Here is a 25,566-nt window from a genome sequence, read left to right on the forward strand (position 1 = left end):
GGACCCCGGAAGGAAATCCATTTTGCTCCTAACTAGTCATGTGACCTGAGGCAAACCACTTAACATCTGGGCTTATAACATGATAGTGTCAGAATCCAGTAGCTAGCTCCCTTAAGAGCTAATGTTGTGATTGTGAGTCTAAAGCAGAGATTGACGCTCCAAACCCTAGACAGTGCTCTCTGGCACAAGGGAGGTAAAATGCTATCGTTGGTAGCATTGTGCAAGTTTTGATGTTATTTTTCGGTTGTGTTATGGTTGGGATTGTGTCCAGTCTATTGCTCTGCCAGTCAAATGCTTGAGACTCCCTTGAGACATTCGAGTAACTAGTAGAAGCCAGCTGGGACCAAAATACCACTGGCTGGGGAGCTAGCTGGGCCTGTGACTAGGTGATGCTAGGCTGGTGGGGCTGCCGCCTTCCTCAAGGCCCAGCACCTGCCCCTAAGACTGGTTCTAAGAGGAGGAGAAGAGGGAGAGCCTGTAGAGATGTGTCACCCCTGGGTGCCCAAATTCTTTCATGCTCAGTGACCCCGCTCATGTCCAGTGGTGCCCCTTCAGACTGACCTCCCTCTGCAGGACAGGGCAGGTCTTAAAGCATCCCCTCTTCTGAAATCCCCCCGCTTCCTGCCGCATATGTGTACCCACCTTCTGCTTTCCCTCAACCCTGTTCCTTCCCTTAAGCCTCAAAGCAATGGACATCAGATTTTTCTTTTTGCTTCAAGTTAGCACATTTGGATTAGGTTGGCTTCTTTTGGACAAAGTAATGCCATTTTGTTTTGTTTTTATTCCTAAGTTTTATAGGCCTTATGTAAATTGGAGAAGCTGCTAGTTACAGTAGAAAGGATGAGGCAGCCTAGATTCTGGTTCTGATTCTCTTGACTCACCGTCATTCGATTATAGGCAAATTACTTATTTATTTGCCCTAAGGTTTCCTTCCTTATCTGTTAATTGGGAAGAGAAGTCTCTGCCTTGTCTCTCCAGAGGTTTTCCTAGGATCGAATGGACATAAAAGAGTTTTGAAAATGGCAAATCCCTAAATAATGGAATACACATAAATTTACATTTTATGATAAGGGACAGATTATTAGTCAAACAGATTCTTTAGGTCTACCTGTGATTTTCATGAAGCTTCTGGTGATATAGATGATTTATTTACTTGCTTGTTGATATGAGATCGCTTTTCCCTGTTTGATATTCTGTTTATATCTCAGGACAGATAATCATCATAATTGCAGTTTCTGGGTCTCTCTCTTAGTCATTAACCTAGAATTCAAAGAAGGTAGTGACTTCCCATGAACATAAGTTTATAAAAGGAAATAGGGTTTTTAGTGTTATTTTTATTTTAATAAAATAATGCATGTCAGGGCGCCTGGGTGGCTCAGCTGGTTAAGCGACTGCCTTCGGCTCAGGTCATGATCCTGGAGTCCCTGGATCGAGTCCCGCATCGGGCTCCCTGCTCAGCGGGGAGTCTGCTTCTCCCTCTCCCACTCCCCCTGCTTGTGTTCCCTCTCTCGCTGTGTCTTTCTCTGTCAAATAAATAAATAAAATCTTTAAAAAAAAAAAATGCATGTCAGGGCGCCTGGGTGGCTCAGTTGGTTAAGCGACTGCCTTCGGCTCAGGTCATGATCCTGGAGTCCCTGGATCGAGTCCCGCATCGGGCTCCCTGCTCGGCAGGGAGTCTGCTTCTCCCTCTGGCCCTCCCCCCTCTCATGTGCTCTCCCTCTCTCATTGTCTCTGTCTCAAATAAATAAATAAAATCTTAAAAAAATAATAATAATAATGCATGTCATATTAGGTGGTCATCTCTTACTTTTTTTCTTCAAGTCAAGATCTTGGAGTTAGGGATTTTTAAAAAAATCACCCAAATTAATTAATTTCACACGCAGGTGACGCCGGGGTCCTGGGTCCCAGGTGAGGATGGTGAGTGCAGGGACAAGGCTGGGGAGGCCAGGTCTGGGTTCTCCTGCCGCAGAGTCCACTTTACCTGGCTCTCAGAAGGAGTGCTATGGGGAGCGGAGGTGCAGTGGACTCTCCTCAAGGGTGACAAGTGGGTGATCAGAGTCTGGAGCTCAGTGGAAACGTCTTACATAGATAATGTCCAGTAATACTCTCTTTCTCAGAGTTTCGCCGGCAGTTGGGTCTGTTTCACTTCTGGCTTCCTCTTGCTCTCTCGGCTCCCGATCCGATCCTCAGTCTTAAGTGGGAACAAGCTTCTCTCCTTGTTGAGGGGGAAAGATCATCAGCGGGGGACTCTAGACACAGGCAGGAACCAACCACTGAACCCATTCGGGTTCCCTCATGCTTATTTTCCAGTTGGGAATACTACTCCTCTCTGGCATTCGTGTGCTGTTTAATGTCTTCAGAGCACTTATGCATGCTTTCTCGTTTGGTCCCACAAGACATGGCTGAGGTGTGCTGGGCAGACACAGACGCCATCGTGCAGATGGAACTGAGTCAGTGAGTGCGGGGTTGGCTCAGGGCCCACAGTGAATCATGTCCTCGGGGGGAGACACAACCTTCTCCATTCCAGACTTTCCAGGCACTGCTGCCTTGCAGGCCCGCAGCAGGTGTAGAGCGTATGAAAATACGTGCCATTGCAAGGTATTACTCTTCTAACCACAGTGTCGTCCCAGTGTGTGGGAATAAAGGGCAATATTTTTGTGAATACCTGCTATAAAAAAAACCATGCACTCTAATAAATGAATCAGCAATACATATTGCTCAAATGACACAGATACGCGCTTCCATGCTTACGTATCTTTCTGTGGGACTTAGAGCCAGCGGAAGAAGCTAATGGTCATCTCATTGGACATGAGTAATAGGTTCTGAGTAATGTAACATTGTTGGTTTTACAGACGATTTAAAAAGTCTTTTCCTATTTATTGAATTTAAAGTTGATATGTATGTGAATCTACATGTTCATCATATATAGTTACATAATTTGCACACCGTAGAAAAATACAAAGAAGAGCGAAAAGCATGTGTAAGCCTATCTGTAATAGGTAATCCCTCTCATAAAGTGAACGTGCTTCTTTGCAGTACTTTATGTATATAGTTTTCATCAAGTTTTGTATTTGGCTCTTTTCGCATTATCCTATACTGTAAATCCCAACATCGTGCAGATTCAAAGAACCTTTTTTGGACGGGGTATCATATTCTGTTATATCATATTTACCATATGAGGCATAGTAACCCTTGGCTACTAGCTCTTAAGACTTCTCCAGATTTTTCATTCTTGTGGTTCTGGAGTGAATATCTTTCTATCTGTGTTTTCCCCCACATCTGGGTAGATTTTTGAGATATAGAAGTATTGAGCCAAACGACTGTCTTTATGGGGTTCAGATGGAGTTGCTGTCCACAGCACGGGAGGATCTCCATTGCCCTCCGGTCCTCACCAGCACGGAGTGCAATGCATGTGCACATGCATGTGGATAACTTTTACAACACGCTGGTCAGAAGTGCTGTCTTACCCTTTTAACTCATTTTTTCCTTTACTTATTATGCATGGGCGAATCTTACCCTCCTCAGCTTCTTGAGGATTAGCAAGCTCTGTCATTCATCCTTACTGCTCCCCAGCAGTCCCCCAGCATCCCGTACAGTGCCTAGTGGAACTGAATACTTTTATTTACTGGAGTAACAAAGGCTTTTTTGTATCAGATAATAAACCTCCTAAAGCTGTTCAGGGAAACTCAGTATCCTGTAATTCAAATAAACATGAGAACGATAGGAAGGTGGCTCAGAGTGTGTGATTAGTGAATGGCGTTTGGTGTGTATTTGCTGCTAAAATTACTATTCTTTAACAATCAAATACTAGACTATTGCATAGATTGGTGGGGTTTTCTCTTCATGCCCTTTATGCTCAGTCAAAAGGGAGCATCTTCAGATTTGATGGCTTTTTGGTTTACTTGTTGCATTTTTACAAAGAACACATTGAAGGTAGCCACCCTGTGTGTTTGAATTCAGTTTTCTATAGTATTGATTGATTGGAGTTTTAGGGAGCAAGGTGAGATAGACCTTCGCTCTGCAAGAGTTTTCCCTGTGGATTCAGTGGAAAATAACAGAAGAGAGTGAGAGGATTGGTTCTCTCTGAGGAATGTAGCAGGAAAGGTCACGAATAGTATTTTCTCCAGGCTCTAGCCTACCAGGTTTTTCTTTGCCACCCAGTGTCACTAAACCTTTATTTAAAGAATAACATAGATTATTTTCTGTGATTTTTGTATGAAAATAACAGAAGGACAGTCTAAATCAGTGGGCACTAGATTGAAATTCTTTTTTTCTTTCCTTGTGTTCTCCTAAAACACAAATGCCTCAGCTTAAATTATTAATTGGGACGTCTGATTTCCTACTGTGTCATCTGTAATTTGGGGGCCACATCGCTGAAAAAATGTATTAACTAATAACCTCCTGAGGGAAGGAGGTGCAGGGCTATCTCTTTTTATCTCTTTCTGATTTAAAAGATTTAATGGAAAACAGTCAATACCCACAGCTGTTCTTCTGTCTCCTTGAAAAAAAATTCCATGATCAAAATATTCCATTTAACAAAATGGCTCTTTGTTTATTCTCCTTTGGACATTAGCTGGCTGACCGGATAGGAAAAGAAAAGCAGCTTACTACCAAGAATTGATTCCTGTTTTTTATTGACATACCTTAAGTTAGAAAGTTCCAAATAATCTCGTTATCATTTAGTCAAGTCCCTAAAATAATTTTAAGTACAAGTTGTAGCTGGCAAGAGGGTTGTACCTGACTGGAGATTGTTTTGGGCAGTTTCCTTTACCTTCTGAAAGCTTCTGTTTGCCTCTTGGAGAGTCAGCTCAACTGTTGCAGATCAGTTACTGCTTTGTGTTCCCGTTGTTGTATGTATAGAAACCAGCAGTTACCACATTATGTTTTGTAAACAAGGCTGTGCTCCTTGGGGAAAGTTATGTATCTTACTCATTTCAGTTGCCCAATTATAAGCCAATTAGTTAATATAGATACTTACTTATATGTAAATCAGTTTTGTCAGCTAATATTTTTAGAACTTACCATATAGAAAACACAGGGATAAGCACTTTGCATCCACATTTCATTGAATCTTTAGAATAATCCTTTGAAATAGATAAAATCATTCCCATCTTACAGATAGGAAATTGAGGCTCAGAGACAATGTGTAACTTTGCCATAACCTTAGCTAGCATGTGATAGATCCTGGATATTTGCCGAGTGCCCATGTGCAAAGACATGCCCCTACCTTCACAGTGCTTAGAGTTTAGAGGAGGTTTGTGACAAGTACATAGGCTGGTATACATAGATTTGGTATAATGTATGGTAAGGAAGAAGGTGCAGGATGCTATTGGAGCCCAAATGAAGATAAGTTAGAACCAATATTAAGATTTGAGAAGGCTTCCAGCAAACCCAACATAGGAGCTTAGGTCTGAGTAATAACACTTGGTAGCAAGGTAGAGGGAAAGAGTCTCAAAGAGTCTTTGGGTGGGAGGAGAAGCCCGTGCAGAGGCCCTTGCAGAAGACAATTCAGGACAGGGGCACCTGAGTGGCTCAGTCAGTTAAGCATCTGACTCTTGATTTTGGCTCAGGTTATGATCTCAGGTTGTGAGATTGAGCCCTATGTCAGGCTCCACGCTAGGCATGAAGTCTGCTTAAGATTCTCTGTGTGTGAGTGTGTGTGTGTGTGTGTGTCTCCCCCTCTCTAAAAGAAAAGAAAAAGAAAAAGAAAGAAAAAAAAAAGAAAATGCACTGGGGACTGTGGAGTTTCAGCAGCTGGAGAAAGGGCTAAGCAGCTACTCGTGGACCAGATCGTAAGTGACCTGTGCTACCTTAAGACAATCAGGCTTTATTGTGACAGAAATGGGGGATTATTGAAGGGATTTATGATAATCTAGGAAAAATAAGGGAGTAGTTCTAACTGTGGTGGGGAGAGTTGAAATAGCGAGTTGTATGTGGATTTGGAAACATTCAGAAGATAGAACTTACAGGCCTTGGGATGGATGTGGACTGTCAGGGAAGGCTGGATGAGCGTGCTGGGCATGGGTGGCAGGTGCACGGTGGTGTCACTCCTGAGCTGGGTGGAGGAGGGTCAGGTGCAAAGGGGATGAGGGGCAGGAGGACATAAGCTGTCATAACTCAACTGGCTGTCATAACACTCCTGGCAGTGTTGTACAGGAGACATCTTTGGGCTTGTGGATAGGTTTCAGAGTCATCTGCATAGAGATGGTGTAGGAAACTGCTAGAACTGCACAAGGAAATATATGGAATTAAGAAAAGGCAGCCTAGAATACACTCTGAGTATTGTTAGCATTTAAAGAAGACCAGAGGAGGATCTAGCAAGGAAACCAAACAGAGAGAATCAAGAATCACTGTGTTCCCTGAATGTGCCGTGATGATATGTCGACTCAGTACTTTGGGGTGCTTTGGTTTGTAACCACTTCAATTCAGATGGATGGGTGTCAGTTAATCATGAGTGCCAACTAAGTGTCAAGCATGACTCTAGAGACTGGGGGTATAAACGTGAATAGGGTAGACAGGACCCTACTCTAATGGAGCTTACAGCTGATTCACTTAGATCTGTCACATGAGAGCAAAGACTTTGGATTTGGCCCTTTTATCCACCATGGATTACAATTCAGTATATACTCATAGGGTTCTAGTGGAGACCAAATCCTTTAGGCTTTTTACTGGGGTTCCTGCTTTACTCTGATGAACAAATCCTTAACTACACCAAGGGGGATCAGCTTTTCTGGGCACATCACTTGAGAAATTCTCCAAATAGCAACGTGGAATACTTCAAAAAATTGTCTAACACCAATGTGAACATTCCACCAAGAAAAGATTTTATGCTGCTCATAAATCTTAGGTTACCCCTATGTTACAAAATCACAAAGAGGAGAATTTTGCTCTTTTTAGTATTCTCATGCCCCGGAATATTTATCTTTGGTACTGTCCCATTGTTTAGTTCAAGATAAATATCTAAGAGCTGATTTTCATGTCCAGATCTACCAAAAATTTAGCAGTCAAAAGTATGACTGTTGAACTTGTATATTTATGACCATTTATGACCATTACTCCTTAATAACAGGCCATTTGTCGAATTGTCTCATTCCCTTTATTTTAGTGGTCTACTATGATAAGAATTTGAGTTAATGGATTGTTTTATAGCCCTTTAGCCATAACTTCACTTAATACCAGCCCGAATGTACCTGAACATGGCGATTTTATGGTGAATGCATTTCAGGTGATCAGACTTGCAGTACAAGCCCACCTCAGCTCCTTCCCTGCCTTCCTGGTCACAGAGAGGGGAAAGTGGGGACAGTGTCTTCCTCCTTTTATTCCCTGCCCAATTATACATGTTAGTATTAGAGCTGATGGAATAGGAGTATGAAAAATAGGCATTTTTACAGTAGTTAGGCTTTTATTATAAGTCTGCCATATAATCTTAACCATTTTTTGCCTTGAAAGAGGCTCATAATTTGTGTATTTTGTGGTTTTCAAACCATTTGCTACAGCTGCAATCCTGATAAGTGGCTCAATTATAACTGTAATATTGGTCTTGAAGACTCACTGATGTCTCATGGAAAACTTTGAAAAACATTCTATCTAAAGACAATTATGCTTAAATACCACATTTTCTCCATTTCTCTGTTCTATCCTTTACAAATTATTGCCAAGGCCATTAGCATGAGAACAGATTATTCCTTCAAGCTCTGAAATTCTTGAATTTCTCAAGTTGTGGCTTGCTGCCTTCCAGAGCTAGCCTTGGCCTCCCTGAAGGCCCCCCCCCCCACCACCACCCGTGAGGACACACAGGCTCACATGCAGAGTTTTGTCAAGTGCCCACAGAGTGCTGGTGACAACTTTCCATTTTTGCTGGGGAGCAAGAACCACAGAATTGGATGAAAGCTAAGAATAATTGGAAACTGTGAGGGGAGGGGCAATGTCCTTGACATCCAAGATGAGCTCAGAGAAAGGAAGAAAGCAGTAGAAACATCTTAGAGGTCCATTTTAATTAATGATCATTCTAAGGTGAGCTCTGTACCTTTTCCTGTCTCAGCAAACGGTCCATGTCTAGGTTTGGGGAATTACCTGGGTATTTGTGGGGCTGATTAGGCCCGCCTACAGATTATTAGTCTTTATTAAGTTTCTTTATTAAGGCCTGAAGAATGAATTAAATGACTTCCTTTTTTTTTTTTTTGATGTTTAATTTTTTTTTTAATGACACCAAGTGGACAGTGTGAGTTCAGTTGACCATGAAGTTAGGAAAGTAGGATATTTTAAGATACTCTTAAGAAGTATCTTCATTAGTTAGAGCAGGAGGGGGCAAGTGGTCAGGGTGGTGCCCATAATATGCACATGCTGGGGTCTGTTTTATTTTACTCCTTAATATTTGATGAAATAACACTTCCATCTTTTGTGGGAAAATACCATGGCGTTTTTGTGGGAGAATGCTGCAGAACTCTCCTACCAGTGTTTTGCCATCGGTTAGAAGGATGAAATAATGTAAAATCATGGACAGGAAGGACAGGAGCAGACACACAGTTGTTCAGTAGAACAGGGATGTGGGGGTTCTGCGGATCATACAGCTTCGTCTCTGACTCAGACGTGAGGCCCCGGGGCCCGTCTGACCAGGTCCTCTGATCGGTTTCCCTTTGCCATCCTTTTGGGAACTGGTACCACTCGTGGGCATATATCCAGAGCCCCAGGATGCTGGCACCACGCCACCTTAAGAAAAATGGAGTGCTGCAAACAATCTGCCGCTTTGCCCAGCTCCGAGCAGGACAGAGACTGATGGGGGGATTTGTTATTTGGGACTCCTCATTTCTCATTGTGTCTGGGATGGGCCGTCAGCCTAATAGATGCCACTGCTGAGATGGTTATAAGATGAAGTATGGCATGCTTTCCTTCTGTACCGTTAGAAGGCATGTCTGGAACTACCTCATTTGGCTAGGACAGCGGGGGAGATGGGGGGCGGAGAAGCTCCTTCCAGAGTGGCCTCGCTGTTGACTTTTATGTTCAAGGTAACCTGTTCTTGTAAGGATCTGGGCATGCCTTGGCACAAACAGCATCCTGCAAAGAGCTGTCAACCATCCACGTTTATCTGAGTTTCTATAATGAACATGTTTCTGCAAAATTCTTGAACTTTGATGATGGCAGTAGATTCTCTAACTGTAAGACCTGTCCATTTATTTATTTTTTATTTATTATTTTTTAAAAGGTTTTATTTATGTATTTGACAGAGAGAGAGACAGAGAGGGAACACAAGCAGAGGGAGTGGGAGAGGGAGAAGCAGGTCTCCGCTGAGCAGGGAGCCTGACACGGGGCTCGATCCCAGGACCTTGGGATCACGACCCCAGCCGAAGACAGACGCTTAACAACTGAGCCACCCAGGCGCCCCCAGAACTTTCCATTTAAATGTCAAATATTTTATCTTCTAAAAGGTTACTACTGCCTAACGTGTGGTTAGCAATTTATTCATTTATTTAGTAATATTTATCGAACATCTACCACACACAGGAAAGCGTGCCCGGTCCGGCAGGTAGGGAGTACACCGAACAGACACAGCCCTGGGGCCTTGTGGTGTGAAGGTGTAACAGGTGGGTGTTTGGGAAAGAGAGGGCCCCATGGGAGCGTGCTGCAGGGACACTGGTCGGGGATGAGAGCGATGAGGGCGAAGGCTTTTCAGGTCGGCCCAGACAGCATCAGCTCTGTTTCCAGGGACAGCTCAGATGCAGGTGCAGAGAGTGGGCTGCTTGAAGAATGGAAAGGCACTCAGCATGTCTGGGCCACAGCACAGAGGACAAGGAGGGGGCACCCCCAGACATGAGGCTGCAGACTGAGCAGGACAGATTGGGAAGACACTTGTAAGGCAGAGTTTGGATTTTTATCTTAACAGAGATGGCAAGTCTTTGGGCGCTTGGGTGGCTCAGTTGGTTAAGCAGCTGACTCTTCATTTCGGCTCAGGTCCTGATCTCAAGGTGGTGGGATCGAGCCCTGCGTCTGGCTCCATGCCGGGCATAGACCCTGCTTAAGATTCTCCCTCTCCCTCTGCCTTCCACCCCATAACTGATTGTCAACCAGGGCGAACATGGGAGGACAGGTTCAGAAGTGGGGAAGTTTGTTAAGTGGTGACAGAAGACCAGTGAAATTGTATTGACTTTATTTTCCCCCTGAGAAGTAAGAAGCTGCAATTTTTGTTGTGATGTTGGGTCAGGAAATGTGAAGACATCAAGGTCTTTCAAAGGGCTGCTGTGGAGATGGGCAGGGAGACAGAAGGATGAGGCCTGAGCTGGAGAACTGGCCCAGGCTTTTCATATTAGCCTCACAGACTCACCAGAAACCCTGAAAGACTTTCTTTAAACACAGCTCTGTGCTTTGGAGGATTGCATTTTGTCCTGTTCTGTAATGATGCGCACCTGTAATTATTGCGAGCTCTGTGCTTTGTCTGGGGGCCAGTCGCAGTCCCCTAATTCCTGCGGGCTCTTCTCTAAGATACCATCCTTTTCCTGTCTTCTGTCAGTCTGGTCTCTGGCAACACCAGTCAGGCTGCATAGCACACCACCCTGCACTTGACATTCAGAGGGGATTTGAGCACAGAGGGTGTATAAATACCTGGTCAGTACAAAAGAATAAATTTGGAGACATATGTTTGCAAGATGTTTCCTAGATTATACCTTCATTACCTTCATGTACGTGCAACTCAGAGTGCAGATCTATAGCTTTCAAAAACTTTTCAGGGGCGCCTGGGTGGCTCAGTTGGTTAAGCGACTGCCTTCGGCTCAGGTCATGATCCCAGGGTCCTGGGATCGAGTCCCACATCGGGCTCCCAGCTCGGCGGGGAGCCTGCTTCTCCCTCTGACCCTCTCCTCTCTCATGCTGTTTCTCTCTCGCTCGCTCTCTAATAAATAAATAAATAAAATCTTAAAAAAAAAAAAACAACTAAAACATTAAAAAAAAAAAAAAAAAACTTTTCAGCTGAGGGCTGCCTGGGTGGCGCAGTCATTTAAGCGTCCGACTCTTTATTTCAGCTCAGGTCATGATCTCAGGGTCATGAGATCGAACCCGGCTTCAGGCTCCACACTCAGCATGGAGCCTGCTTGAGATTCTCTCTCCTTCTCCTTCTGCACCACCCCCCAACTCACTCTCTCTCTCTCTCAAAAACAAAACCAACCAACAAACCAAAAAACCCTTCTCAGATGACTGCTCCATAGTAACAGACAAAGGTGGAAAGTTAGAACTTTTGAAAAAAGTAAAGATAATGAGAGAGGCACAAGAGTCCTACGTGCCAGGTGCCTGTAATGCAGGCATGTTGCCCCAGATCCACAGCTCTTCATCTGCACCCCTGCAGGGCGAACATGATTCATTGAGGTAGGGGTGTGTGTGCATGCGTGTGCGCACGCATGTGCATGTCTGTGTCTCCCTCTCATCCAAAGCCTCACGCCCAGGTTCTGGATTATTTCACAGGTCATTCCAGATCATGCTTTAGTTTTCATTTCCTCCACTGTTTTGTTTTCTGCATTTCTCCCTGTTTAGAGCCTATGCCATTCCTCCTTACTATCTGCTTTCAAAGACATCGATTTTCATTCTTCCCCGTGGGCTATATTTTTTTAAATTGCATGATCTTAATATTTCTAATATATCTTGTTTAAAAACAAGTGCTCTAATTGTTTTGAGGTGTTTTCTTTTTACCGCCGTATGAAAAATAATGTATTCAGTAATGTTTTTAAAAGGAAGGTGCTCTCTGTAATACCTTGTATTTAGAAATATTTAGTAGTGCCTTTAAAAGGAAGGTGCTGTATGATTCTGTCAATAGGGAGATTGACTTTGGGGAGCTAGTAGCTGAAAAATGTTGGTTAGAGGGTGACTGCTGGAGGGGGTCTGTTGCAACTTTATTAATCAGCTACTGTGTCTGGAATTTTGGGGCTTTGAATACTTTGAATTGTTAGCAGCGCACATGAAATATGTTCAGGAGTGTATACTTAAAATATTAGAGCAGGGACCTTGCCCAAGAAGCTCTGGTTTTGATACTGGATTCAAGGGCCAGAACTATAATTTCAACTCATTTCTTCATGGATCAGGCAGTCTGCAACATAGTACAAAGTAGTTTGGTCATTGAATTTACTCTCCTTGGTTTTTAAACTGAATATAAATGTGGTCTCTTAGAACATTTAAAATTGATCTGGACTATACAGAAGTCTACTGAATAAACCAAAAAAGGTAATTAATTGCCTCAAGCAACTAAAGAATCCCATGGGTACAGCTGGTTTCAGGTCCAGTTGGAGTCAAGAGCTCTGTCCTTAGGATTCCTTCTTTCCCTCCTGAGGCTCAGCCTCCATGCTTTTGTTCCCATTCTCAGTTACATGGGCAAGGCGAGCCCAGCAGCTCCCTATTTCTGTTCTACCACCTAAGGGCTGCCAAGAATCAGAGCACCAATGCTGGGTGGGGGGGTGGGGGGTGATGGTGGGAGGTGGGGGGGTTGCTTTTCCCGGTAGGATTGTCATTGGCCTGGCTGGTTCTTGGGCTCATCCCTGGACCAATCACTGTAGCTGGGAGATGCTGCACTTTCATTGGTCAAACCTGAGTCACGTGTTAGGGGGTGGAGTTAGCCCCACACGAATTAAATGATTTTAGACGTAAGATTCCCAAGAGGGATTCAGGAGAAGAAAGGGGAACAGATCCTAGAAGGGAAAATCAGTTGCTGCCTGCTACAGCTAATGTTCTTATCACAGACCACAAATTTAAAAATCATAATTGAAGGAATATTCTCAGAAGATTTCTTCGGGGAAGGGTTTTGTGTGCTCTGAGTTTGCCCTTGTTTCTCTGCTTTTTGTCAAGCGTAATAATAAAATTCAGCACAGATGCATCTGTTTTTAATTGTTTCTATTATATATTTATGTTTTAAAATAATAATTCTTATTTTGACAACATGTTGTCTTCCATTTCTATGGGCGATCTATGAAATAAAGATTTTGTATTTTTAATACTGTCTGTTACAAACCATGATAAGGTTAGAAATGTAAGGGATGTGAATGCTCAGAATATTGATTTTCAAATAGAGTGACTGCTGATAATTTTATGGTTTGTTTTTCTGGAAGTAATTATTCAGTGCATGTGTTGTCCTCGCTAATCCTGGCTTTAAGGTTTCCTGTCTTACACATCTCCTGGCAGATGGCTTAACCCCAGAGCTGCCCCAGGGGGTGTGGTGAGTGGGTTACCCGTGTGGGAGGTGCTGGTCTGCTTAGTTTGAAGCCGGGGTGGGGTTGGGCCAGATGTGGCCAGGGAGGATAAAGGACTTTCAAAGTCATGGTTAAGATGGCTCTTTGCATTTCATCTATGCATTGGCCATATTTTTACGTAGGGATTTGTTCTGTTTCTGCTGTCTTCAGTGATCATCAGTCTAAATTTTCCATTCTTAAAAAAAATTTTTTTCCCATTCTTGGATGAGTTTTGGGATTTGTGGTTTGCTAGGAAATCATTAGTTTCCTTTGTGTTTTCAAATTTGTTGCTATACAGTTGCTTGTGGTATAATTCTTTTAGACTTAATATATATTTTAATCTCCTGTATATATGGTAATATTTACTTTCTCATTTCCAAACTTGTATAATATTATTCTTTCTCTCTTTTCCTTTTTCAGGCTTGGGAATGAATAGATCTTTTTCCTTGCTCTTTTTTAAAAAACTACCTTTTGGATTTGTCCATCGTTTTTCTACCTTGTTTTTCCCTTATTCCATTCATTTCAGCTTTTATCTTTATTCATTCCTTCTTTCTTAGTTTCTTTTGGGGCATTTTGTTCTAATATCTTAAGATGGTAAATACTTAGTTGCTGATTATATTTTTTGAAAGTACTCAGTTTGGTGGTTTTAGTGGGCATGGTTCTTCCTTCTGTAACAGGATACTTACAAATTAATAGTATATACCTGAGAATGAGTGTCCTATTAATGCTTGCTGAGAATTCACATAGCTCTGTACCAGCCATCGGAAGTAATTCATAAGCTTTCAGATTTTGTTGTATTCTATAAGCAGGAGAATTATCAGAATTTATAGATTAAAATTGTTTTCTTTCATATATCAGTTGTCAGTTTTCAGCTTCCAGGAAAGGATTCGATAATAGCCTAAATTGTAGAGGAAATAACTATGATTCAGAATCATCCGTGATTCTTTTAAACACAATGATTCCAAGTGACATAGATAAGATGCAGTCATCTCTCTTCTCTTTCTGAGAACCATGGACAGATGCTGGTCTGGTACATTGAAGCATCTGATTGTGCTTTCCTTCTTTGTTTACCACATCCTAAAATATCATTATTTTCCTCAGTTATGAAGTTGCACTGGGAACAGACAGCATCTTATCATGCCCAGACTGAGTTTTTTCCATTGAGGGAAAAGCAAGCTGCCATGATAAGAAAATATCAGTTATTCCAAGAGACTACTGCATGTTCATCTCAAAGCCATTAAGAACCCACTGGAGGGGCGCCTGGTTGGCTCAGCGGGTAGAGTGTGTGACTCTCGATCTTGGGGTCATGAGTTTGAGCCCCATGTTGTCTGCAGAGATTACTTAAAAAAAAAAAGAATCCATTTGAAAGAGTTCTAATACTGTTCAGCCTGTTGGAATTTTATTATTTTCTAACCGAATTGCAGTTGTTTTTTATGCTTTGATGAGGACCGAGGGAAATCAGCTATGTTATACCTTTATTACCATCATTATTTTCAGGAGAATTAGAGTCATTCATTCATTCTTATGCCCACAAGGAGTAAGTTTCCCATAAGTTGGGAAGATATGGCATACCTGGAAAATATTTTGTCTAAATAAAGATAGAACAAATTGAAAAAGTAATCGAAGAAAAAGTTGATTAAAAGTCAAGTTTCTACTGACCGCAAAGGTAAATTATGCTTTTATTTTACCCCTGCACATTTGTCAAATTGCTAGTGGCATGATGAACTAGAAAGTTACACTTAATCAGATACCAAATTCTTCAAGGCTCCTTCCCATGTTAATGGGGATCTCTGCAAGGTCTTACTTGATTGCGAGACCACATTATAGAAACTCATTTGCTAATGCCTGGTATTGACCCTTTTGCTGCTGGACATTTTGAATTTAAATATTTTGAAAGAAAGCATAATAATACTCAAAAAATTACATGACCGTTGTGTTACTCTATAACGAATTGACATGTTGCTTATTTAATTTAAGCCAGGCCACATTAATAGATAATGTTGGTACAGAGATGAAAGGTATGTTATGTTCCTGCTTAGAGGAGCTTGAAGTTAGCTAATGGAGGAGACTGGTCAGCAAACCAGCCAGTAAGAGTATAAGGAGATCTGCTACCATAAGTGTAGATGTGGGTGCTGTGGGAACACAAAAGAAGCACTCTTTGCTCAGATGTGGGCTGAGGGAAGGTTTCTTGGAGAGGGTAATGCTTGACTCTGGGGTATAAATTCTAGCCAGCCAAGTAGAGAGAGAAGGCAGAATGTTCCAGAGAGAAGGAGCAGCATGAACAACAGAGACATGAAACTTGATGACAGTTTGGGGGAATTGGGGATGGGCAGAAGTTGGAGAGAAGGACAGATGAGAAACCATATGTAAAATGTATTGAACTTGAGCTACAAAAATTGTTAATGGTTATTTTCTGTGTTTTAATTCAGGTGAAGGAAATACTCAAGGCCAGATGTCTTAAGGAATGCTCTTGAAAAGGACAGAGGTATACAAAATTATTTCAGCAACTGAGAAGCAAGCTGGTTTTGGAGAAACCATACTCTGAGGATGTTGTTTGCTTTTGGTTAAAAAGAGAAAGTACAGCTATAGAGGAAGCCTTTAGCCTAAATGCGCATTTAGGATCGCACTGTAAATAACAATGTAATTAGATTCACCGCAGTCTTGCGGGTGAGACTTGGAGCGTCTTGGCTCGGCAGACATGAGTGACCCAAGGCAGTCACAAGAAGAGAAGCACAAGCTTGGCAGAGCCTCTTCAAAGTTCAAGGATCCTCCCAGAATCATGCAGTCTGATGATTATTTTGCTCGAAAATTTAAAGCCATTAATGGCAACATGGGCCCCACCACTTCTTTAAATGCCTCAACTCCCACCGAGAGTGGTGGTCCGGCTAACGGTACCCCAGCTGTGCCCAAGATGGGTGTGAGAGCAAGAGTGTGCGAGTGGCCTCCCAAGAAGGACTGCTCCAAGGAGCTAGCCTGCAAGGCGCTGTGGGAAAGCCGGTCTCAGACCAGTTACGAAAGCGTCACGTCCATCACGCACAATGGGCAAAACGACCAGAGCGATGGTCAGCAAGAGGAGCAGCTTGATCTAGACTTTGTGGAGGCAAAGTACACCATTGGAGACATCTTTGTTCACTCTCCTCAAAGAGGACTGCACCCCATAAGACAGAGAAGCAATAGTGATGTCACCATCAGCGACATCGACGCTGAAGACGTCTTAGACCAAAACGCCGTGAACCCCAACACCGGGGCCGCCCTCCACCGCGAGTACGGAAGCACGTCTTCCATTGACCGGCAGGGCTTATCTGGTGAGAACTTCTTTGCAATGCTCAGAGGGTACCGTGTAGAGAATTACGACCACAAAGCGGTGGCCCCTTTTGGGTTCCCTGAGTTTTTCCCCTGCGATCCTACAATCTCTCCCAGCCTCCATGCGGCAGCACAGATTTCTAGAGGAGAATTTGTCCGCATCTCAGGATTAGACTACATGGACAGTGCCCTCCTCATGGGGAGAGACAGGGACAAGCCTTTCAAACGGAGGTTAAAGTCGGAGTCGGTGGAAACGTCCCTCTTCCGGAAGCTGCGGACTGTTAAAAGTGAACACGAAACTTTCAAGTTCACGTGTGATCCGGAAGACGGTCGTCTGGAGCGGGGTGTTCGCCCTTGGAATTGTCAGCGGTGTTTTGCACATTATGATGTCCAGAGCATTTTGTTTAATATCAACGAAGCCATGGCAACGAGGGCCAACGTGGGGAAGCGGAAAAACATCACCACCGGGGCCTCGGCAGCATCCCAGACTCAGATGCCAGCAGGCCAGACGGGCACCTGTGAGTCCCCTTTGGGAAGCAAGGAGGATCTCAACTCCAAGGAGAACCTGGATGCTGATGAGGGTGATGGGAAAAGCAACGAGCTGGTCCTGAGTTGTCCGTACTTTCGGAATGAGACCGGCGGGGAAGGTGACCGGAGGATCGCCCTCTCTCGGGCCAGCTCGTCATCGTTCGGTTCCGGAGAAGGCTGCTCCTTCGAGTCCTCTCTGAGCTCCCACTGCACAAACGCGGGCGTCTCCGTCCTGGAAGTGCCCAGAGAAAACCAGCCCATTCACAGGGAGAAAGTGAAGCGCTACATCATAGAGCACATTGACCTTGGGGCCTACTATTACCGCAAGTTCTTCTACGGGAAAGGTAAGGGAGAGTCCTGAGTTTGTGTGTGTGTGTGGGGGGGGGGGGGCTGGTCATCGTATGCTGCTTTGGGCTGCAGCACCTTCACCGGGGAGTCCAAGGCCATGGTCCACTGGGCTTTCGTGGACCCTCCGTTGCTGCCAGACTAACCCCTTCTTCGGGAATCCCCGTGTCCTGCCTTTGCTGGTTTATAATCCCCAGTGTGGAATCACCACCTCTCTGTCTCTTGCTCTTCGCCCATTTGTGAGCATCACAGATGTTACGACTTGCTCTGGATTTACCTCTTTTCAGATCTCTTCCCTGGTTAAACTTCATCCCTCTCTTCTTCCTCTGATTAATCTCTCCTGCTGTTTACAGTGGATTATTCTGTCGAGTTTTCTCCCCCCACCCCCCAGTCTTTTCTGTACTTTTCCCCTACACCTTTGCTTCATCTTCTCACTTCTGTCTTCACAGCTCCTAGTGCATTGGAAGTGTTAGTTAAATCTTTGCTGAGAGAATGTATGAATTAGCATGATAGACAAATCGTTTACCGGCAGTTCCATAGATGGCCTTAAATGTCAGGTTGCAGATAATCCTTTGGCATTGTGGTTTTAGGAATTCTCTAAGCCTAGGCAAAATAGTGTTTGCTTTTATTGAGATTTTCAGGTTTGAAGGATGCATTCCTCAAAAGTCATGCAGTTGAATCCTCAGCCTTTAATTAAGTGTCCTTAGTTATTCCAGAGACATGAAATCTGCTCTGTTGGAGACTCCTACAGAGAAACAGGTCCCACACACCTGTCAGTCACAAAGGCTCCATAAAAATACTCAGGGCAGCCCGTTGCCTTCTTATTGGGTGTGGCTTGCCACGTGAGCTCCTTCCTTATAGGGCAGCATGCTTTTCAGGGCTGTCTTTTTCTGTTTCCAGTGTCCCTGGCCACCCTCCTCGCGTTCCCAGGTGTCACCCCTCAGAGCACCTAAGGAGGTGGGGGTGAGCCTAGCCAGTCTGGTGAATCAACTGTTCTGCAACAGGTGTGGGTCCCTGTGAGCTCACTGTACTTGGAGTTTATGCAGTATCAGTTTCTACCTTCACAGTGTTTGCATGTCATCTTTGACTCCAGTTGGTTCTTTTTGGTGATGGGTTGGGTATAACTCAGACCTCGGGAGAGGTCACTCCATCCACGTCAGTCCCTGGAGCCTTTTTCAAACTTTTGACTACAGGCTTAAAAGAATTTGCTTGTCAGATAGATTGCAGTCGCAATTGTCACATCCATAAGTTTTTTCCTCATTGTTTGCATCAGTTCAGATTTAACCAATCATCCATAGTCCTAATATTATGAAATTGTAGAAATGGGTAGAACAGTTATGATATTGGGTAAGCAGTTCGGTTAAATAGGCACTTGCATTACAACTGGTCATATATTTGAGTTATGTTTCCCTTTTCATACTGATGACACAATGGGACTGAAATAATTCTGTGAGCGGGTCTTGGGCCCCCAAGTGTGTCCCTCCCCGTGCTCTCTTCTCAGTGCCGGCCCCTGATTGAACTCAGAAACTTGAACCTCCCTTTTAGTCTGTACTGTGAAAGCATGAGTGGCCCTCACGATTGTGTTCATTCAGCGGCAGCACGTTACACAATACTGTTCCAAGATGGTCTCTAGGTGGAAGTTAGTTATTTTTGGAAAGGGAGGCCATGAAGAAATAGGCTTCCTAATTAAGATCCTTTTAATTGATGAAGCCATGGCTGTCCATGCCAGCAATAAAATAGTCTCTTAGAATTATTATACTCTGAAATCCTCAGGCATTGAGTTATTTTGGCTAACTGAGCTTTATAAATAGTTTGCGGATGGCCCGTTAAAATATCAGAACGTACAAGTTGTTATGTGTGTGTGGATGTGTGCATGTGTATTTATGAAGATACTTAGTGCCAGCATCTCATCCGTACTCTGGGGTATATTAAGTACACGTGTACACGTACATGGAATGGGCAGCGGTTGCTTTCTGCAGCCAGGGTCACCATTAATGTCCTTAGGATCTGTTCCTAGAGATGGTTTTAGGTGCTGGATTCTGTTAGTTTCCTTGACTGCATTTTGTAGGTTTTTTCTTGAACGCTCAACTGTCACTTCCTGGTAGTTTTAAAGAGTGCCTGTGAATCGTGTATTTCTTCTGCTTTTCCTGATATGCTGCTAAGGATTTTCCAGGGCATTGGCAGTTACGTCAGCAAACTTGCTAGCTTTGAATGTGAAATTCAGAATAAGCTCTGGAGAAGTTGAGGGCAGACACCCTGTGGGTGAGTTGTACGTGGATGCAGACAGAAGGCTTAGGGGGCCCTGGGCATTGGGCTCACTCTGGTTCTGTGAAGGCACCAGGCAGGTGAATTCTAGAATCCCCTGCCAAGCCTGCCGAGTGAGGGCATGGGGAGGCGTTGGCATCAGGGTTCTGCAGTGCTGGGCTGGGCTGTTGTGGCTACTGATGGGTCTGAGGAGAGAATAGGACCAAGCCGGCCCCTCTGCTCTCGTTCTGCAGCTGTGAATACTGCCTGCTTTCTCCTATTTTTAGCTCTTCCCCAGGGGGCCTGTGTGTCTCAGAATGAAGCTGGCTCCAGCAGCGTCCGCCGCTGCCGCCCTGGCTTGTCCCTCTGCAGAGCCGTGAAGGGCTGGGGGCGGGGGCAGCAGTCGGTTCCCCAGCAGGTCAGTGCCCTCCCTCCCGCCCCCCCACCCCTGCCGCGGTGTGGGAATGGAGATGGGCAGCGGGCTCGCACCGGGCTTCAACCTCTGGACTCTGATCTGCAAACACACCCCCAGTTGCAGGAACGTCATTGCGCGACCTAAAAACAGAAGCCCTTGGGCCGCCTGGCCCAGATGGGGTGTGTTCGTGGGGAGCTTTGTTCTTTTCCTTTTTCTCTTTTCCCTTTGCTCTTTTTTTCTCTCTGGAAGCAGGCATTCAGGGATCTTTTGATATTTCCCAGAATACCTTTTCTTTTTCTCCATGCTCCACCGTTCCGTGTGAAATTTCATTTTCCAGAAGAAGTAAGTGGCTCCCAATCGCTGGGAAGGGTTGAGAGTACAGAGCCTTCGTGATGTGGCTTACTCTGTCCTGGGTGGTTAGCGTGGGGCGGCTGCACTTCACACCGAGGTGCCCTCCTGCGGCACAGAACCACCGGACGGCTGTGAAGAGCTCTGCCGAAGGATTAATGCAGGGCAGTGGCGAGCCACAGCAAACCGTGTGGCTCCATCACTTGTCCGCCCAAATCCATCTGCAGCCTTGCGTGGAAACAGCTTTTTAAGGGAGAGCGGGCAGGATTGGAGCAAGCATGGGGAATGCTGGAGAAGGTTCCACACTGCTGCTGGCGATGCCCGTGAAGAAACTTGGGTGCTGCCTGCCGTGCGCCCGTGGAAGTCCCGGTGAAATCACGGGTTCCCTCTTCTGTGAGTTTCCCGTTTGTGAAGCAGGCCACGAGGAAGGGCCCCTTAGACAGGGATTGTGGTTGTGCCAGTCTCTTTGGAGACCCCTGAGCTTCCTTCATGGCACAGTGGCCGGCTTTGCCTCCTTCTGGACCTCCTGGCACTTAGTGCTGCTGGCCAGCAGTGGGCTGTCCCCAGGGAGGCTGGAGTGGAGCTGCGGGGCAGCAAAGACACCCCCCGGGGTCCGTCCGTGCCCACCAAGTCTTGTCCTGGTTAGGAAGTTGCGTACCTGCAGTTACTCGGGAGTTCTAAAACTGTCCTCTGCCTTCCCTCAGGTAGCACAGACCAGAACAGCTCTAGACAAGAATAGCTCGAGAAGGCAGACCATGTCCTTTTTGGGTAAAGAAAGGTCAAACTAGAGAAGAGGATAAAGCTGGGTCTCTTGGGTGACTTTGGAGTGGGACGTGGCTAAATCTTGGAGGCACTGGGACATTGTTTGATGTGGGTACAGGAACATGTCCTCTTAATGTGGGGGAAAATCCTGAGATTCACAATATATACCTTTTTTTCGGTCTAGAATTTTTACATGGCATAGAAGTATTATATGATCATTATAGGAAAATAAAGTAAAGAAGCAAAAGAAAAAGAAATAAAATCACCCTAGTCCCTAAGAGATAATCACCACGAACAGTTTCCTCTTTATCCTTGTAGGCTTTTTCTGATGCAAATAAATTTATGTAAATGGAACCTTCTATCACTGTGTCTGTGGAACTTGCTTTGGATGATCATCCTTCTGTGTTGTTATGTGTAGAGCTGCATCAGCATTTTACAAGCCATTATCAATTATCATTATCTGCCTTGGGTGCATGGGGGGATGCCAGGTATTTGCCAACCATGATCTGGGCAGAAGAGTTAATGACTGTATTTGCTTTATTTCAGAGAAAAACCCATCAACTTGATAGAAACACAGTGATAAAGGGACGTGTATTTCTTACTCTCTTAGATGCAGTATACCTACGAAACGACTCCTGTCAAATACGGTGATGTTCATTTCAACCAACAGATCTTTACTTAAAAAAGTAAATTATTATAAAAGATGTTTTAATTTCATAAAGTTTGAAAAATCATAACAATCGTCCTTCTCCACTAGAATGTGGACAGTGTGTAGTGTAGCCCTCCCAAGGGCTAGCACACGGAGAGGGGGAAGGTTGCAAGGGAAAAGTCTGGAAAGCACCGCCCCAGCCAGGTCATCAAGGTCAACATCAGCATTGGTAGGTCATGTGATTCGTTTATACCGCTGACATGATGGGAATGGCACTTCTGGGGTCTTCCTCCAAACCCATAACCTCAGTCTAATTAGGGAAATACATTAGACAAATCCCTGCCAAGGGACATTCTACAAAATCCCTGCCCACTGTTCCTCCAAACTACCAAGGTCATCCAGAACTAGGGTGGTCTGAGAAACTCACAGTGTGCAAGAGTCTGTAAGAGACATGACGAGTAACTGTAACGGGGTGTCCTGGATAGGATCCTGGAAGAGAAAGGACATTAATAAAGCAGAAACCTGAATAAAGGATGGGCTTGATCAATTATCAGCTGAGAGTACAGAGCCTTCATGATGGTTCATTAATGCAATGAACGTACCAAAGAAACGTAAGATGCAAACAACTAAGAAACAGAGCCAGGGGTGTGAGAGAACTCCACTATCTTTGCAGCTTTTCTACAGATCAAAACCAGCTTAAAAATAGTTTGCTTCAAATTTTTTTAAACTGTAAGTCATAAATTCTCATGATATATGTAACATGAGCATGTTTAAAATTACAACAAACAAGAACTTAGAGGCAGTTCTTAAAAGTAACAAAGCTACAGGTTTATGTTACTTTATTAAACTCCTTAGGATTACTGTGAGCTGCTGAGGCCACTGCATGTTTCAAGTAAAGTAAAGTTGACAAAATGTCAGTTTCCCACAGCCCTTTCTGTACACATCTGCGGAATGCCAGGAGTATGTTTCTCAAACTTACCTAGAAGAGCAGGGGGATTGTTAGGCTTCAGAATTTATACTGTCTTCGGTCTTTATTGAAATGCACAGGCTTTCTCTTTGAATTTCTCCTAAAATCTGCATGCTGATCCCAGGTGGCTGTGGGATGCTGTTTGGGACACTCTGGGTTCTCTGGCTCCCAAATCTCTGCTGAACTAACTCTGAAGAAAGCTTTATGCCCAACTCATTTTTTTTTTTTCCCCCTTGGAATTTTCTATAACAAGTCCAAGGAAAGAAATATGTATCTTCTAGAAATCCTCTGTAAAGGAGCTGAATTGGTTTTACAGGGCAGGTTTTGGAGCATAGATGAAAAGCTAATCTTAGTTTGACCGATTGTCTCCCTTCTGTCTGGTGCTTTCGGGGTTTCTGGTTCCATCATTCCCCTGTGATTTCCTTTCTTCTCTGTTTCTTATAAAAGGAATATGCCAGAGAGGACTTTGCTTTCTCCTTCCCATCTTAGCTTTACAAGACTTCAGGGGTGTAGGCAGATTGGAACTCTTTCTGGAAAGATTAGAACTTTCCAGAGAAGCATTTTTAGCTGCTTCCGGGTGGACTGGGCCCCCAACAAAAGCCGTATCCTCCTCATGATGTAGGGTACAATACTGGCCTTTGCAAGGTCCATTTCTGCCGTCCTTTTAGCTTTGAGGGCCCCTTCCTTTGCCTGTGCCCGGCCTCGAGCTGTGCCATTGGTACCACCTGGGAATGAACTCCTCTACTGGATCTGCCACACTTCCAAGAGTTCTTTCTAGAGCCTCTTTTCCCTAAGAAAAGTTCACGTTTATATTAACTACCCTTGACCAGCTCTCCGTAAGCTCACCTCTTTCTCCAGTGGTCATTTTTGTTATTAGTATTTTAACGGAAGTATAATATCTGTACGTACATCTGCTAAATGAACAAATAAAAAGGAAGGATTCTTCTAGAATGCGCGTAGTAACGCTCCCACTTGTCTCGATACCAACTTACTGTTTGGTGGCTGGAGATTTACCTTTTGCCAAGAGGGAAAAGTGCCCATGCGTTCTAATTGTGGTTGGAGGCCTGGCGGGGGAGAGAAGCAGGACAGCAGAACTTAAGGTGAAGAGCTCAGACTGCTCTGAAGCCAGCCTCCTGGGTTCACATCCCAACTCAATTTTCGCAAGTCCTTCGTCTCCTTTGTGCCTCAGTTAATCATCTATAAGATGGGATCATAATAAAAATGTCTCCTGTGACGGGAATAGAACCAGTGCCTGTCACAAAGCATGCCAACTCCTTCCCCAAGTGGTTCTTAAATAAATGTGTAAAACCTCTCTCTCTGGAAAGAAACCATTGTCCACACCACTGGTACAATATTTCAAGGGGCAGTACTTCATTTTAATGGTTAAAAGATAAGCCATGAGAGACTATGGACTCTGAGAAACAAACTGAGGGTTCTAGAGGGGAGGGGGTGGGGGGATGGGTTAGCCTGGTGATGGGTATCAAAGAGGGCACGTTCTGCATGGAGCACTGGGTGTTATACGCAAACAATGAATCGTGGAACACTACATCAAAAACTAATGTTGGATGTAATGTATGGTGATTAACATAACATAATAAAAGAAAAAAAAAGATAAGGAGGGGAAAAAGTGTCTGGTGTCTGGTGAAGTCTGCCACCCCATTCCAAACCCATTCACTTAAATTTCACAAATGTGACAGTTGTGGGCGAGCGTATACCTTTACATATCAAATGAACCCCATAACTGAGCGATGCATGGCTGTATTTAGTCTGAATTTCATGCCTGATGGCTTCTTTGTTTTTTCCCCTTTCTGGTTATATACAGTCACTGAAGAAAATTAATAGGGAATTGGACACTATTAAATTCATACGGGTGAACTGAGGACCACCTAACAATAGGACTATTCTGGGATCCACATTCCTCCCGGAGCAGACATAATCGACTCTGCTCTTCACCTCTCTGCCCGGCCAGCCTGGCCTCCACAAACAGAGCTCCCATTGAGGCCCAGCCGGCCCCAAGCCGGGAGGAGTTGCCCAGCTGCCCGGGAGGCTCAGCCTCTTGGTTATCGTGGTATCCGTTCCATGTGGCCGGCGGTGGGAACCTCTCGGGAGGTCACGGCTCCCGCCCGTTGCCAACTCGGCTGCAACTTGCCTGTTGCCGAGTTTTAGGAACTTGGAGAGAACTGCATGCGATTTCCTCCTGTGGACATTTTGGCCTCAGAGTCTTTTTCAGTTACTGAGGAAGAGGAACTTTGTTCTGTTTATCTCCCTAGGAGCAGAGGGATTGATAGTGTAATACTTCTGTGCTCCACTGGGGAAACTTCCTTGCAGTTTGCTATTGGTACAGAAAGTTGCAAGTTCAGAGGCTTTGGAACGTAAGGTCTCAGAGCACCTGGAAGCTTCCTGAAACCTTCCTACCTTGTATTCGTTCCAAGATTTCTTTCACTCTTTGCCCCACTTAAGGAATAAGGTGGAAAAAGCTGGACCTCTGCCCCCTTCCCAGCTTTTATGCAGTGGATTCTTTCTTGCTCTTCTAGTGTTCTCTTCCTCCTTCCTACTCTTGTAGCAAATAACACTCAAAATTATGGATTATCGAGGGAAGCCTTTGACAGCTACCTTTTTTCTCCAGTCTTTCCCTTGTTATTCAAGGTTTTCCTAAAACGGTGTCTCCCAAGATACTGTCCTTATGTTCAGGACAGATGTGTTGGCTCATCTGTAAGTTGTGTTCATTTTACCACGCACGCATTAATTGATTTTTAGAATTCAAACTTTCTGTGGCTCTCATCACCCTTTGCATGAGAGAGTCCTA

The 25,566-nt window shown here is 44.3% G+C and overlaps 1 protein-coding gene across 8 annotated transcripts in view; it reads left to right on the plus strand.

The window, feature by feature from the left end:
• The window catches only part of SIPA1L2 (signal induced proliferation associated 1 like 2), a 216,828-nt gene that overhangs the window by 94,962 nt on the left and 96,300 nt on the right, over positions 1–25,566 (plus strand). For 7 of the 8 annotated variants that reach the window (XM_064594625.1, XM_064594628.1, XM_064594624.1 and 4 more), the window contains one exon: positions 15,629–17,374. In XM_064594625.1, the coding sequence (XP_064450695.1) occupies positions 15,898–17,374 (1,477 nt within the window). In that variant the 5' untranslated portion in view covers positions 15,629–15,897. Of the gene's footprint in view, positions 1–14,235; positions 14,866–15,628; positions 17,375–25,566 lie in introns of those variants that run through there. The other variant, XM_064594629.1, reaches the window with a different exon arrangement.

This window comes from Mirounga angustirostris, unplaced genomic scaffold, assembly GCF_029215605.1.
Source record: "Mirounga angustirostris isolate CCGP_5_RB_7025 unplaced genomic scaffold, mMirAng1.0.hap1 SCAF_6, whole genome shotgun sequence".
NCBI lineage: Eukaryota > Metazoa > Chordata > Mammalia > Carnivora > Phocidae > Mirounga > Mirounga angustirostris.